The 17,042-nt window shown below is 45.1% G+C and overlaps 1 protein-coding gene across 13 annotated transcripts in view; it reads right to left on the reverse strand.

Moving 5' to 3' along the window:
* CADPS (calcium dependent secretion activator) overlaps positions 1–17,042 on the reverse strand; it is a 483,782-nt gene that overhangs the window by 188,129 nt on the left and 278,611 nt on the right. For all 13 annotated transcript variants that reach the window (XM_047847306.1, XM_047847316.1, XM_047847337.1 and 10 more), the window contains one exon: positions 6,681–6,792. In XM_047847306.1, the coding sequence (XP_047703262.1) occupies positions 6,681–6,792 (112 nt within the window). The remainder of the gene's footprint in view (positions 1–6,680; positions 6,793–17,042) is intronic.

Genomic DNA, 17,042 nt, shown 5'->3' on the forward strand with positions numbered 1-17,042 from the left:
CAAAAACTGTATTCTTACATGTCTCGCTAATTATGGCGGCTTGGAACTATTATTAGCTATATTTTAAGGTATCATATATATTTAGGGCAAGGCTCATTGTTAATGATACTAGATGTAAGTCTGCAGTTCACGTAGTCTTTTGTTTTTTTAAATTTATTTATTTTTAGAGAGAGAGAGAGAGAGAGAGGGAGGGAGAGAGGGAGAAAGAGAAAGAGTGAGCATGAGCAGGGGAGGGGCAGAGAAAGGAGACAGAGAATCCCAGGCAGGCTCTGTGCTGTCAGAGCCTGACATGGGGCTCGATCTCACCACCCTGAGATCTCGACATGAGCTGAAATCAAGAGTCAGACGCACAACTGACTGACCCACTCCGGCGCCCCAAGCAGTTCAAGTAGTCTTGTAAATAATTTCAGAACATCTTGCCTGACACCTGATCTTATCTGATTACACTGGCAATGACTTTATCTCATGATGTGGGTGACAGAGGTCCTGCTCAGTAAGGCAATGTCAGCTCCACCATTTTTTTGTGTGTTTTTTTTTTGCCAGGCTTGCAATAGTAGCATCTTAAGATTATAGCACTTTTGGGGCGCCTGGGTGGCGCAGTTGGTTAAGCGTCTGACTTCAGCCAGGTCACGATCTCACGGTCCGTGAGTTCAAGCCCCGCGTCAGGCTCTGGGCTGATGGCTCAGAGCCTGGAGCCTGTTTCCGATTCTGTGTCTCCCTCTCTCTCTGCCCCTCCCCCGTTCATGCTCTGTCTCTCTCTGTCCCAAAAATAAATAAACGTTGAAAAAAAAATTAAAAAAAAAAAAAAAGATTATAGCACTTTTTGGGGCGCCCGGGTGGCTCAGTCGGTTCAGCGTCCGACTTCGGCTCAGGTCATGATCTCACGGTTTGTGAGTTCGAGCCCCGCGTCGGGCTCTGTGCTGACAGCTCAGAGCCTGGAGCCTGCTTCGGATTCTGTGTCTCCCTCTCTCTCTGCCCCTCCCCCATTCATGCTCTGTCTCTGTCTCAAAAAATAAATAAATGTTAAAAAAAATTAAAAAAAAAAGATTATAGCACTTTGTAGTAATCTTTTTTAGACCATTTGTTCATTTTGTGAGGGTTGCTTTAGTTAAAATTGTATCGTAAAATGTATAAATTCATGTAACTGGTGCCAGAAGAGTATAATACGTTGTAGGATGCTGAAGGCAAGTACGTTAAGGTGCCACTGGGGGTGCGGGTGGGGGTGCACCTCTCCCTCCCCTCAAGAGAACGCCCGTCCCTATAGGTCACTCCATATCCTGTTCCGTTTCCGGGGACCCCAGCATTTGGGAGATGGAGGGAGGTGCCGCCCTTCCAAGGGAAGCTGCCCCTCTCTCCTGAGCCAGTCTGGCCTGAGAGGTGAAGGGGGTGATGTTCTGGGAAGCAAGGACGGGGAGGGGCTGGGAAGAGAAAGCCCAGCCAGGGCCAGAACAGCAGCAGGCAAGCCCCCGAGCCTCCTTCTGCTCCTGCCCACTTGGCAAAATCAAAGCAGGAGCCTCGCTCTGGGCGCCCGGAGCTCGTTAACAGGACTTCCACCATATGGATTCTGGGCGTGTTTCCCACCGGCAATATGGCGTCCATTCGCCGACACGAATGACCACAGCTCATTACTGGCCGCTCCACAAAGACTTCCTCCGTGTGGTGGCTCCCCGGGGAGACTTCCTCTCCAGGGTGGATGGAGAGGTGAGGTCACTGCTGTTCTTCTCCATCTTCACCCCCACCCCACCATGTGCCCGACGGGTCGACGTCTCCTTTGTATGTGTCAGCCCTGCTGAATTATTAGGGTCCTCCTGGGTGCACGTGAGCCCTGAGCAGTCCAGACACCTCATCTGGACATTCCAGGCTGCTAATCGAGCACTTTGTCATCTCAGCCGAGGCCCATGTGTGCTGCGCTTTGATGTGGTGATGCCGATGTGGGAACACAACCCACTCTGCGCAGTAAGCAGCATGCCGGCCAGCCCCAGCTTCTCTTAGTTACCTGGCCGCACAGGCAGGTCCTTGGGTGGGGGGTGGGGGGGTGCTGTTTTAACCCTGAGCCTTTTCCTGGCTGATCGTCTCCAAGCTTCAGCCTGTACATCCTTCCCTACCTCCGTATCCACTTGACCTGACCCCAGGAAGGCATCCCTGACCCTCAGACTGGATTGCGTCCCCTAGCTATGCACTTCCCAGGTGTTCTTCCTCTAGCAGAGCACTTACCACATTGCAGTATAATTTCTGGTTTGTTTTTTTTTTAATGTTTATTTATTTTTGAGAGAGAGAGAGATCATGAGTGAAGAAGGGGCAGAGAGAGAGAGGGAGACACAGAATCTGAAGCAGGCTCCAGGCTCCAAGCTGTCAGCACAGAGCCCAACGTGGGGCTCGAACTCACAAACCGTGAGATCATGACCTGAGTGGAAGTCAGATGCTCAACCGACTGAGCCACCCAGGCGCCCCTATAATTTCTGTTTTTTTAGATCTATATCCCTTATGTTCTTTTGAAGTTAAAGATTTTTGCCTGTCATTAGTCCTGTTTGCTCTCTGCATGCCACAAATGATGGGACACCATGGGCTCACAATCATATCCAGTGAATGGAAGTTTGATAATATTACAGGGTTGGCAAGGGTGCAGAGTAACCCTCACTTTTGCCTTTTGTGGAAGTATCAATTGGCGTATACTCTTTAAGGGACAATTTGGTAGAATCTGTCAAAATTCAGATTTCATTCAGCAAAATATTTTCTGAGAAACCATCCTACGCATATACACACATATGCACAAAGAAATAAATTCAAGGTTATTCACGGAAGCATTGCTTATACAGCCAAAGACTGGAAATAATCTAAGTATGTTATGATACATCTATACCTGGAATATTACACAGCTATGAAACAGGAAGCAAGTCAGTATGGGCTGACGTGAACTAATCTCTAAATACACTGATATTTCAAGCAAAGTACAAAACAGTATGTATACAGTTATTCCCTGCTGTTCGTTCATTCATTCGTTCTTTCTTTTTTAGAGGGATATGTACACATATGCTTGTATATGCTATGCTTATACAGGCATAGAACACTAGGGGAAGAATACACAAATTGAAAACAAGGCTTTTCCCTGGAGAAGACACTAGGGCAAGGTGGGAACAATCACTCATTGTCACTATTATCCATTAACTTCTTTTTTACAATGCATGAATTTTTTTTCAATTAAAAAGGTCAATGAAAAGAAAAACATAATGAATATGGCACAAACTAAATGTTGTTGAATGAATGAATGTAGCACTGGGATTTCAAATGTGTCTGTGTCCTGCTAAGCCTGGGAGCAATTAGAGCATAGAAACCCTCCCCCAGGGGTACAAGGAATTGCTTCACTTAGAAAAAGAAAGCAGTCATCACCAGCTGCAGCCTGTGGAGGTGCTTCCAGAGGAGGGCGCCCCAACTGGCACATGGACCTGGCAGGCCAGTTCCACGGCAACTGGTAGAAAGTGTCTCAGTAGGAAGAGTCAATTCATATCTAGGGGAACATCTATGGGGCTGGAGAAGAGAATGAGTTCTTAAGAAATGAATAACTACAGGGTTGTGGCAAGCTCGTGGCATTCGTCAAAGCAGCAGAGCCCAGGGTTTTATTTCTGCACAGGGACGATGTGATACAGTGGGAATTGTCCTGGAGATGAGTCAACATCATTCCTGGCAAGTTACTTACCTCCTCTGGGCCCCAGCGGACTCATCCGTACAAGATGAGTAATAACTCATTAGGGTTATTATCGGTGAGATAATATAGCATGCTATAACAGGGTTATAGCATCGGTGAGAGACTGCAGAGCCTCTGGGCAGTGCCCTGGCCACCGGCAAATGTACAGGGCATGGGAACCAACCAACTGGGTGGGTCTAGGGAAGCTTCCTGCCTTCTGTGGGAATCTGTTTTCTCTTCTATAAAACAAAAGGTTTGACTAGCTCAGTGGGGTTAACTTTTCTGAGTGGAAACAGCTTTGAGAAATTGGTGAATGCTTTGGACTGGCAAGTCCAGAAAAATGTACATATGCCCCCTCGCTACCTCAACATTTGCAAACAATTTCATGGGGTTCCTGGATTCCAGGGAACCTTCTGTGGACTCAAGTTGAGCATTCCTGGACTTTTCTCTCCGAATACTAATATTCTGGTCTAAATCCTAGTAATACGATTCCAGGTCAGCTGTATAGATGAAAGCCAGATTAAGGAAGCAGGCAAAAAAGGAAGAAAAAAGAAAGCACACTTAATGTATTCTTGCTGGCGTTGTTAGAAGTGTGTGCCTGTGTGCTAGTCTCGAGGTATTCTCTCATTTTTCCATAGATGACACATCAGAGGGTTAGAGAGGTTGAAAGTTTTGGCTGAAGTCATACAGTTTTCAGAAGGGATTATGTAATCAACCAGTACGAAATGAAATGTATTGGGAGTCTCTGTGCCGGCCTCTGGGTATATAGGGTAGTGAACAAAATAGTTTAGGCTTCTATGCCCACGGGGTTTTCATCATCCAGTAGGGGAGACAGAAGCCAACATTTCTGTAAATTCTTCTCTCTTTCTCTCCTTGGCGAGAAGTTTAGTAGAGAGGGGGCTGAGGCAGTGAATGAAGGAAGATGGGCAGTCAGGAAAAGTCTCTTAGGAGGAGAAGGCATTGATGCAAGGAAGGAGGCAGCCTTTTGAAGAGCTGTGGACAGTGGGGAGAGCGTTCCACTCAGGGAGAAAGCCCTCTGATGCAGGAAAGAATGGTTTATGTAGCAGACTGAAATTTGGCCAACGAAGCTGGGACATAGTGGATAAGGGGAAAGGTAGTCACAACTACCTACGAGGAAGTAGGCAGAAGCCCGATCACATGAATCCTTGTAGGCTATACTACAGAGTTCAGATTTTTATTATAAGCAGTATGGGGTGATGGAAGCATTTTAAGCTAGCAAATCTAACTTATGTCCTGAAAATACAGGCTGTTTGGTGTAGAGTCAATAACTGAGAAGTAAGAAGAAATGTCTCTATTATCTCAGGGGTGCTCAAAGGGATTGGTACCACCCTTTGGGATGTTTCAGCAATTTGGGGGACATTTTTGGTTGACAGAACGGTGCTGGGCTCTGTTGGTACTGAATGGGCGGGGCCTGGGGATTCGACATACCACACGATGAATGAGACATTCCTCCCCAGGGAGGAATTGTCCTGAATCTCACCTAACTTCTAAATATTCCCACTGGATACGAATGGAGGTGGAAAAGCCTGTCTATAATTAATTGAGTCCAGATCTTAAATCTTTTGTTTACATATTGTTAAAAAGAAAACCAGAGGCCCAAAGTGGTGTCACTTAGACCTTATTCCCAAACCGGTGCTCAGTACGTAATCTGCCTGCAGTTCCAACCTCCCCCAGAAATGTAGGCCTAACACGTCAGTCTGGAATTTTCCAATCAGCACCCATGCGTCTGCCCTCCCCATCCTCCTGCAAAGAAAGATGGGGTAATTTGCGAGATAAGACCCCTCACTTTCACCCTCAAGGAAAGCCACCTTGCCTAAAACAATCCTTTTCTTTTGCTAATAATTTTCCTGCCCCATTGGCACATCTCTTTGGAGCCCCCTCTACTTGCAGACTGGATGGAATGCTGCCTTATCCACGAATCATTACCAATGAGAACTTTAATCTTTGCTCAGTTGAATTTCGGTAATTTGGAACAATATACACGCAAAGTAATTTTGGCACTTTTCCAGGGAAACCGAGGAAACTTTGTTTCCTTGGTTGATGGTTTCAGGAAATCAGTTCACTGATATGTAAGTTGTTCAGCTTCCACCCTCCACAGCGGATTTTGTGACTGTCACCTGCCTAGTGATTCTCCATATGGGAACAAGGAAAGCATTCCTTCTGTAGGTCTTCTAGTGCAACGGTGCCTGAATCGCTACATTTTTGAAATTATTTTATTATTATTATTTTTAAGATTTTATTTTAAATAATCTCTACGCCCTATGTGGGGTTCGAACTTACAACCCTGAGATCAAGAGTCACATGCTCTACCAGCTGAGCCAGCCAGGCACCCTGAAGTTATTTTATTATTAATTCCCTTTTATTTCTCTTTTATATTATGTCACTGTATTGATTTTTAAATTGTCAGGTGGTTAGGTTGTTAAATTGTCTGAGAGGCGCCTGGGTGGCTCAGTCCGTTGAGCATCCGACTTCGGCTCAGGTCATGATCTCACGGCTGGTGAGTTCAAGCCCCATGTCGGCTCTGTGCTGACAGCTCAGAGCCTGGATCCCGCTTCGGATTCTGTGTCTCCCTCTGTCTCTGTTCCTCCCCCACTTGCACTCTCTCTCGCTCTCTCTCAAAAATAAAGACAGACTAAAAAAAAGAAAAAATTAAAAGTCAATAAATAAATAAATAGTCTGAGAGTTTCACTTCAAGACAGAAGGGACATTACAAATCTCTGCTCTAACGGGTGTCTGGGTCTGAGGGTGTTGAGAACCCCTGCTCTGTCTTCTACAATGTGCCCTCCTGGTAGCCCAGATTTAAAGAGGGGAAACTGAGGCTCAGAGAGGTTGAGGGACTGGCCCAGGATCACAAAACCGATGGAGAGTACAGCCCGGGACTCAAACCTGAAACCAAACCTTTCAGGACTTGGCAGTGCTATCCCATGGGACCGGGGGACACGGCTCTCTGGAGCAACGTGTGATGGGGAGCGCTTACCCGTCCGAGCTCTTTGTCCTCCAAGGCCAGGACCCCTGTGCTCTCTGTGAACAGCTTCACCTTCACAGCGGGCAGTGCATGAGTTGTCGAGAAGTCGCCCTGGGTGCCCCAGCTGCAGAAAGAATCAGAGAGGTCAGTGCGGAGACCTCTGCCTTGACAATGCTACACTCAGCTGCCTTCTTCCTGCGTAGGGGGAACGCAGGGTTAACCCGAGGCAGCACTGGCTGTCGCATCCCCCCTCCCCCTCACCTCTGCTCCAAAGCTGCCAGAGTGACAAAAAGTGTTAATTAACTTGTTAGGCAAATGCAAGACAGATGCTCAGAAAGTTGCCACCGGTCTTCACAGAGCTCTACAAGGAATCACTTGGAATTAGCATGAAATCGAGTTGTGGAGAACTTTTCCCATGCATTTGCAGATACTCACAAACTATTTCAGGGTAACCACTAACACTTCCTTGCATCCTTTGAATCCCTAGTTCTTGGAAACAGTCTTAGAATTTGAGACCAGGCTTCATTTGGACAAAGCCAACACCTGACTTTAAAATGGGGGGAGGTGGGGGACCCCATTTCATCTGGCATTCAAAGATGAGTTGTATAGAGGGATGGATGAAGCTCGAAGAGGAGCGGAAGGTAGAAGAAGTGGGAAACGACCTTTCCCACTGGTCTGTGGGAATCTGAGTCTTAAGATCTCTTCAGAGGAGAGCCTGGCTTACCTAGCGTCTGGGTAGGGTGCCAGACTGGGCTGACAGGAGCTGCTGATGGACCCTCAGATGTGGCCTTTTCATCTACTCCTCACTGTTCTCACAGAGCCACACCATCCATTCTGCACCTGAAATCACTGCGATCTTCCAGAAGTGTTTACTGGATTGCACTGAGCGCCTGCCCTAAAGCCTTCCGTGGCACCTATTCCATTGCACTCAGGGTGCAATCCAGACCTCGGGGTGCAGCCTCCCACTCATCTGCTCCAGTGTCATGGGCCTCCTGATGGCACTACCTCAGGGCTGTGGCAGGCATGGTTCCCTCTGTTGGCAATGCTTCCCCCCACCTGGCTACCTCTTCAGAGCTCTGCTTCAAAAACACTTGCCCAGAGAACACATCCCTCAGTCTCCCAGTCTAAATTTGGTCCAGAGTTAAGCTCTGGGAGGTACTGTTTAATTTTCTGTCCTGGCAATCACTGGATTGGTAATTATTTATTTTTGTGCAATTGTTCAATAGCTGAATCCTCTGGGTGTTTGTTTGCTTATATGCATACCTACTACTTAGCATAGTACTTACACATAGAAGACACCTAAGAAATATTTGTTGAAAGAATAGGTGATGCCAATTATATGCTCTTTTACAGAACCAGAAGACAGGAATAGATCCAGTTTTGCATAGAGATTTTTTTCACTTTGCCTTATATGATGGCCAATTTCCATAATGGAGAAGATTCATTAAAATATTATTACTTTTAAGTTTATTTATGCATTTTGAGAGAAAAGAGAAAGACAGAGTGCACACATGTGAGCAGGGGAGGGGCAGAGAGAGAGGAGAGAGAGAATCCCAAGCAGGCTCCCAGCTGTCAGCACAGAGCCTGATGCAGGGCTCAATCTCACAAACCGGGAGATCATGATCTGAGCCAAAATCAACAGTCGAAGGCTTATGCAAATGAGCCACTCAGGCGTGCCTAAAATATTATTTTTTAATGACTCTGTAATATAACACCTTTTAGATATGTCATAATTGATTTATTTAACCAATGTTCTGTTATTGACACTGGGCTGGACATTACTTTTTTATTTCATCTTTGATTATTTCCTTGGCATAGAGAGCTAGATGGGTGTAAGGGATGCTCCTCTTAGAATGCTTCCAGAATTGTGCTCATCAACCAAACTTTCAAGTCTTGGGACACCGATTCCCAAAACGCTTTCCCCAAAAGTGGCAACCATCCTCCCACCGTCTGGGAATGAGTGCAAATCACAGTGCCTCTTGCCTTCATGGGGCCCCTATTCACTTCTTCTTCTGGCTTACTTTGTCATTGCTGTTTTCATGGGTACTCCTTTGACTAACAGCAGCCTTGAATATTTTACTTGGTGGTGGTTGTTTGTGTATTTCTTCTTTTGTTTATGATGGGAATGACTTCTAGTCTCCATATTGCACTCAAATAAATCCTGTTAACTCAAGGACATGAGGAATCTAGAGGAAGCGGACAAGACAGCGCCAGAAAAATGGAAGTCAAGGGGAACTCAGATGGAGACCCGAGGGCACAGAAGTCACTGAGGAAGCACACTAGTCACGACAGAGAAAGGGAGAAGACATGTGAAAGGAGAGGCGACAGAACAAGAGGCAACAGGTTGCAAACACAACAGTGCAATGTTAGATGTAGAGAGAGAAGTTCTGAATTTTGGTCATCAGCTGTGGCAAGCAATCTCCTAAGACAGGGAAGGCATGTACTAGCAAGGGCAACACGACAGGGCGTAGGGTTTTGAATCAGACACCCTTAGTTCAAATCCTGGTTAATCACGTATGAACTGGAGGACTTGGGGCAAGTCATGAATGTCCCTGAAACTCAGTGTGCTCAGCTATAAAATAGCCTCATTTCACAGAGTAGTTAAATAGTAAAGATAAATAAAAGTAGGGGTGCCTGGGTGGCTCATTTGGTTAAGCATCCGACTCTTGGTTTTGGCTCAGGTCATGATCTCATGGTTCATGGGCATGAGGACTGCATTGGGCTCCACGCTGATAGCAAGGGTTCTACTTGGGATTTTTTTCTCTCCCTTTCTCTCTGACCCTCTCCTGCTCACACATGTTCATGCTCTCTCTCTCTCTCTCTCTGGAAAAAAAAAACTAAAAAAAAAGATAAATAAAAGTAAGGATTAAAAAAAAAGTAACTAGCAGGCTTGAAACAGCATGAGAACCCAACAGATTTTGGCTACATTCCCTTCCCAATTAGGATATGTAAGATATATTCTAGTAACATGATGATCACTTTTGTGTTATCGATTCGACACATATTTATTAAGAATGTACTAAGTGTCCAACCCTGTGCTGGGCAAACAAGATAGACATTGACCTTCCTACTATACAAGGTAAGCAGTAAAACAGTTATCATCATCCCCATTTCACAGATGAGAAAACTGAGAGGAAACTCAAGATCTTGCCCATTTTATTCCAGTGAATTTTGACCAAGCTGGCTGGAACCCATATCTCTTAATTGCCATGTTATAGCTTTCACTGCTATTACTGTCATAATTATCAATAACAAGCATTATTAATAATTAGCAATATTGGCAAAAAACACGATCACTAATTTATTATTTGTGCTTAATTGTGCTATAAATCTCTTTGGGCATTTATCATGATTGGTCACAGAAATGAAGAAGATTCCTCCTGGAAACCAAAAGAGTTCTGGAATGAGATGCATTAATACCAAGCCACAGTGAGGCCTTGATCTCAGTGTCCCGGGGGTCCCACACACTCTATCCCTATGATACTGTTGCTGGGACTGGTTTGTAGGGCTTTTCTGGCCTGCTCAGCGGGCACTAAGTCAGTTGGCCGGCAACCCTGCAGCTATCCAAGGATGCTCTCAGCTCATTGAATGTTCAGCATGACTCAAAGTGTGGGACAGAGTGAGGCCTACAAGACGCTGTCAAGCTGGATGAATTCAAGCCTCTGGACGCTGCCTTGCCAGCCCAGTCCATTGGGACACTGAGTGGCTTTTCCTTCCCACCAGAGCTGTAGCTGTGCTTTTGGCTTCTTCCCACCATGACCCTTGGCTCACCTCAAGTTTTTAGGTCACTGCTGATTCCCAATTCACCCATCAGATTTCAAAATGGCAACCCAGCCCAGGGAGAAGGCCAAAAAGTCTCCAGTCTGATTAGGATCGGCTATGTCATTTTCAAGGCCTGTGCAAAATGAAATGTTGGGCTTTCTACTCTAAAAGCAGGAGAAGGTGCCACTAAAGGTACTAAAAGATCAAGTGTTTTCATTTCTCAGAGGAGTTCTGCTCAGATGCATGCTCCATTGTCCCATCAAACTTCACCTAACAAACACAGGTTCAGAGATAAAACAATGAAGAATGTCAAGACAGAAATGCAGAGCATTTAACCAAACATAGGTCTGAGCACGAGGCCTGTGCAGATGCATGGGTCACAAGCCCATGAATAAAGTTCTGAGTCCAATGACACCCAGTCTGACGACAGGCCATGCATTGATGATAGGCCATGCAGTGGAGATTGGCTATCACTGGCATTGACGTGAACCTTCACCCCTCACTATAGTTTTTGGATTTTGTAAAAATGACTCCTGACTTGTTTTCGTACATGCTTCCTATTTGTAGAAGACCAAGGGAGATTTAGTTATAAGCACCCTTCCCTCTCCCTTTCCCCTTTTTTCCAAAGTCATGGAAATGTCCGCTTTTTGTCTTTTTCCAGCCACAGAGAGGCCTGAATATCTTTACAACAAAAAGCTAACATTTATTCAGAGATTACTATGTGCTAAGCCCAAAATCTTCTCTTAAACGTGTTATTTGGTCATACACACATTTTATTCTTTTAAGTTGTCTTAGCCACCTTGGGAAATGCTTATAATTATTACTCTCACAGTTAGAGATAGTAAACTCAGACTCAGACCAGCTATAATGTGTCCAGGATCACACACAGGGAGCAAATGGCCATCTGACTCCACAACCCAGACTCGATGGCGCCATATTGCCTCCCTTCCCCGTTCCACCATCTTGCTGCTCTGTGTCTTGATCCAGTGAAATCAGTTACCTTTGTAACTCAAAGGAAGAGTTCTGTTTCAGGATTGATGGGGCCCTAGGCCACTGCGGCTTCTCAGTTTAGATTTATTTCACATGTTCAATACACTTCACAGAGTACTACCTAACCGATAGACAAATTAGCCAGCAGTGGAAGCATCAAAAGCCTTGGCCTTTGGGTGGGTCCACACATCATTAAATGAATCTCTTTCTCATTGTTACATTCTTCCCTGCTCATTTCTTTTGCTTTGCTGTGCACTGACTGTGGTTATTAAGATGAATGTGTCTTCTTAAACGTTTCCCAGAACGGAAACACAATTGCACTTTGATTTGAAAAGACCAGAGGCTGATAAAATGTATTGCAAGCAGTAGCTGGGGAGGTTAACTAACTTCTCACTGGACACAAGGCAGATAAAGGAAAGTGGGTGACTTATCCCTCTGTTGTGACCCCATCATATCTGCCACTATAATCACACTGTGTGGCTAGCTCACAAAAAAGCTAAAAATAGGCACCAATTAGCAAATGCTTAAAGTCTGCCAGGCCCTGGGCTGCGTGCTTTTCATAGATTATCTCATTTAATCCTTCTGATTGCTCTTTGAGATGTACTCTGTTATTATCCCCACTTTATAAATGGAGAAACTAGGACTTGGGGAGGTAAAGTAACTAGTCCAGGGTTTTGGGCTAACACAGAGCCACACTCCAAACTCAGAGTTTCTGACTCCAGGGCCCAGGCATGAAACCATAGAGCTTCACTGCCTCTCAGTAACTCATAGCACAGTATTACAGTGTAGTTCAACTATCCGTGTGTGTACCTGTCTCTCTCTCTAGACGATAAACACCTTGGGGGGCAGGGAACATGGCATCATTTTTTTTAATCTCTTGTACCAAGCACAGGGCCTGGCACACAACAAATACTTATTTAATGACTAGGAGGAAGTGATCAATTCAGAATAACCGTGTCACCAAATTCAGGGGATTGTGGAGATGCGATGTTTGAGATACCCAAGGGTATGACTGCCTCCTTTAAGCAAAACTGAGAGCTTTGTCTCCTTGGAGATTAGATGATTTTTAGGAGCCCACCAGCTCTCCCAAGTGTACATTGTGGCTGGCAGCACGCCGTGGAGACCCAGCATACGCGGCAGGTAAGACAGCACTCTGAGGAGCAAGGTGTACATCCTTCAAGGCCAAGGATGGTTAACTCATGAGGCCAATGCATGGAAGCAACGTCAATGCCCATTGTTATAATGCTGGAAAGGGCCACAGGTTACAAAATGAACTGTTGTTGCCACTTATGGTCTTTTCAGCCATAAACACACAAGCATACACTATAGAATGCAACTACTCAGAGTGATACCTCCAAATACACAGCAATGTGTATTGAGACAAGTGAGTCCACTTCAAACCAAGTGCCTTTTGCAAGAGGATAGGGGCTAAATATTTGACCGGTCCAGCTGACTAACCTACATGCCCTATGTGGCATCGGGTGAAGCTCTGACATCCCCGGTGTCAGGATCATACCTCTAATCAGCCCTTCATTTCTCCCTTCATTTAGAAAGCACTTCCTGAATGTCTACCATGTGCAAGTTACTGTGTTGGGATCTGTTGTGGATCCAAAGGTGAATGAGGTATCAGTACCTATGGATATTGTATTTTACCTGCAGTGTCACATGCAGAAATGATCACACTAACTAGATGTGAATTTGAGCCTTGATTTTCACATCTTTAAGATATCTTTAAGTTAAAGATAAGTTAAGAGAAAGATAAGTTATCTTTAAGAATAACACTGACCCCAGAGGATTGATGGAAGAATAAGTAGGAAATGAGCTATTGCGTATACACTGTTCAATTCAATACCCAGAACATGGAAAACACTAAAATAATATGTCTTCCATTTTAGGATTATAGACCAGGTGTTGGCAAACTATGTTCCATGGGCCAAGTCAAGCTGAATATCTGCTTATGTATGGCTGATGAGCTAAGAATGGTTTTTACATGTTTAAATGACTGAAAATAATCAAAAGAAGAAGAATATTTTGTGACACATGGACATTACACGAAATTTAAATTTTAATGCCTGTTAATAAAGTTTTATTAGGACACACTTACGTTCACCCCTTTACACATCGCCTATGCTGCTTTTGCGCTTCAAAGGCAGAGTTGAGTAGTTACGACAGAGACCATCTGGCCAACAAGCCTAAATTATTTACTTTCTGGTCCGTTGTAGAAAAGGCATGCTGACCCCCAATAGACACAGTTAAATCGCTGGCTCGATCTAATGGGAAGACTTTTATTTTCGTTAGCAGATCCGAAGGAAGTAAGCTCACTAGAGCACATCCATGAATATCAACTGTAAACACGCACATACAAGGACAGCTCAGCCCATGGTGATTTGATTTGCTGCTCTAAATTCTTCCTGGAGCTCCCACCAGCACTCTTGGTGTACTAAAAGATTGGGGATTGTGTCTCATAGCGTTTCAGACACGTGGTGCCCAAATGCTCCTTGCAGATCTACTGGAGCTGGATGACTCATTTGGTCACACTACATCATTATTAATATCAAATAATAAACATGAGCAGCAGATAATTCATATTTGGGGGGATGGAGATGACTTTTAAAGTCACAGCACATTATTTCTCCAAACCTGTGCCACAATGCCATGGCTTTGAAAGTAAGCACTTTGATCTGGGGGAGAAAATAAGGGAGAGGAATACACTCGGGTGGAGGGAAGGAGAACTCTACTGCAAAGCAACCTTTTACTGTGTGTTTGGAGAGCATCTGCTTCATTGCAGTCACATCTCTGTTTACTATTTAAAGCCTCTTATTTGCGGAAGCCTCCTCAGACCATATGTTATCAACAAATGTTGCTAATCAAATACACACAGTAATTTTCATTAGAATTTCCTCCACCCCACCCCCCCATGAACAAAAAACAACATTTGCCACAAAGGGAATATACCTCCCAAAATGACAGTAAACATCCACTGCAAACCTTTGACAACAGAGTGATATTTACGAATGCATATGTGAATAAGCCAAGACAACACATCCACTTTAGGCAAATAAGGACCCTTGGAGAATTGGATTTTGTGCAGGTTGGTCTTGGGGGATGATGTCACTAGTTGCCATGGCAATGCTCAGCATAAGGCCATAATTCATGCCATGCAGACTGGATTTACATTTACTCAAGGTATATGGCTCATGTGAGCTGGGTGTTAAATTGGTGTGGTTCTTAAAAATTAACTGTGAGCTTTAACAAGGGAGAGTTGTCATTTCAGGGAATGAAAAGTGCCTTGGTCCTGTTGCTAAGAGGGAAAGTTAATAATTGCCTGGAGACAACTGCATTAACATCTTCTGGCCTGCCTTTCAGGCAGACGGCATGATATTCCATGCCAAGCGAATCAATTGTGCCATTGCAGTGTGTCTCATGCAAACTAATTGATAGGATGTGATTCGGGGCCTTTAATGTACCAGAAAAGCTAAACCACCTCTTATCTACATAAACGAAGCATTTGCTTTGTAGAAACTGGGTTGTCTGCGAGGCGGAGAGATGTAGGCTCTGGTTCACCTACTTGACATTTCCACTGGAATGTCTCCTCTCCAGGAATCTGAAATCAAATATATCCAAACCTCAGCTTTAGCTTTCTTCCCTCACATCTGTGCCTCTAAGACTTCCCCAGCTTAGCCAAAGCAACTGCCAGACGGCCGGACATCATTCTTCTTTTCTCCTCTTCACCCCATGTCCATTTCGTCACCAGATTTTTCATACCTCTTACGTTGATCACACATTGCTACGGAGGAAAATAAATCAAAAAAGGGAGGTTGGAAGTGCCAGAAAGAGGGTGGGCCAGTGGGGTATTAGCAGATGTGATGGAAGCAGAGGCTTGGAATGTGCTTGAGTGGTTGGGCTTACTCTCCAGGGCCTCTGTCATCACCATGAGCAGAGCTTACCCCAGGTAGCTGTTTTCACTCCAACTTGCATCCAAGATGCAGGGAAAGGGCGTGAACCCAGCCCACGGTGAGGAGCCAAGACTAATCAGACCCACATCTTGAAGCAGAGCCACCCAGGCGAGCCTGGAACGAATTAGCCAACCCAGTAATTTGCAGATGAGTGGATGAAATAAATGACTATGGCCTTACGCCACTGAGTTTTGAGACAGTTTGTTACATAGCAATAGCCAACTGATACAGTGCCTTTATTTGGTACTTAATCACGTCATCCTGGTTCTACTCTATGTCTTAAAGTTTGGTCTGGAGTCATCAGGTAGAATAGCATATCCTGGAGAACCCAGACACAACTTATAGTCCTTTCATACTATTAAAAAATCTATTGCAGTCACTCAAAAAACACCTGCCGAATGACGTTGCTGCCTTGGAAAAATAGTTCCCAGCTCATACATATGTCCTCAGAAAGCAGCCTCCCTGTTTGCCAGTCTCTCCACAGTATGAGAACTGGACTGAGGCCTGATTGTGCTGATTAAGGCTGCCAAAAGCACTGTCCAGGTTCCTCTAATGAGCAAGAATGTCAACACCTCCCAAGACCAAGGCAGGCAGCCAATGTCTCTCAAACCACTTGCGGTCAAGTGCTCCCAGGGGAAGCCCTCGCCACATCAAAGGTGCCCCCGATTGAGCCTCCCACATGGAAAGCAATGACCATGAAGACAACCTCAGCAGCACTTGAGTGCCCCCAGTATTTGTGGCTCTGATTGAGTTGGCCCCCAAGCTGGGGGGGAGCACACAGAGGCAGCACTTGGGGGGTTCAGTCATGACCATTCAGAGGTTTGGCTGCCCTCCATGCAGCCAGCCCCATCCCGTGAGACCTCCCAGTTGCCTTTGATGGAGGGGATTATGGGAACTGTTGTTGGTTTTGCTTTCATGGGCTGGGTTCCCATCATCCCACAGAGAAGGATCCCTGAGGACACTGTTGTAAGCCATGCTTGTCTTTTCCCCTGGGACTGCCTTGTGGATTTGTTCTTTTCCCCGCCCCCCTCCTCTGTTTAACATTTATGAGAAACCACTGGGAGTGGTCATGAATGCCAGGAGTCTCAAAGGGAAATGGTGAATGGGCCAGCTGGCCAAACGCCCTTCAGTACAGACTGAGGTCTGAAAGCATTGGGGAAGTTGCTCTTGAAGCCAAATGCATGGCATCGGCCCCATGTGGAGCCAGAGAGTTGTCCTTCAGAAATGACAAATCTGAGTTGTAGAGAACTATCACCACTACTCAAGCGGACCATGGTATATGACACCATCTCAGTAGAGTGAAAATACCGCCTACGTTCCCAGTCAAACCTGGCTCTCCTTGCATTGGCCAGCAGGGTCCTCCACAAGGCCTTGCTATTCTTACTTTGGGACTCCCACCCAAACAATGTTAAACATGCTGAAGGGACTCCAAACCACCTTGTAAAAAATATACAAAAACCTGGATGAAACTGAATTGAATCGCAATCGACTAGGAGACGTAGGTTAAATTTAAGAGACATTTAATTCAAGATTATTTTTGATTTTGCAGTTATCTTTATTTAAGAGTAAATACATTTTCTCGTGAGGTTTGGAGAGTTTCCTAGGCTCTTGAAAAACATTGAGCTAGGCACTGTACCTACTGGAATCTAGCAAATAAGATGACTGC

Source organism: Prionailurus viverrinus, chromosome A2, assembly GCF_022837055.1.
Source record: "Prionailurus viverrinus isolate Anna chromosome A2, UM_Priviv_1.0, whole genome shotgun sequence".
In the NCBI taxonomy this organism is placed as follows: Eukaryota; Metazoa; Chordata; class Mammalia; order Carnivora; family Felidae; genus Prionailurus; species Prionailurus viverrinus.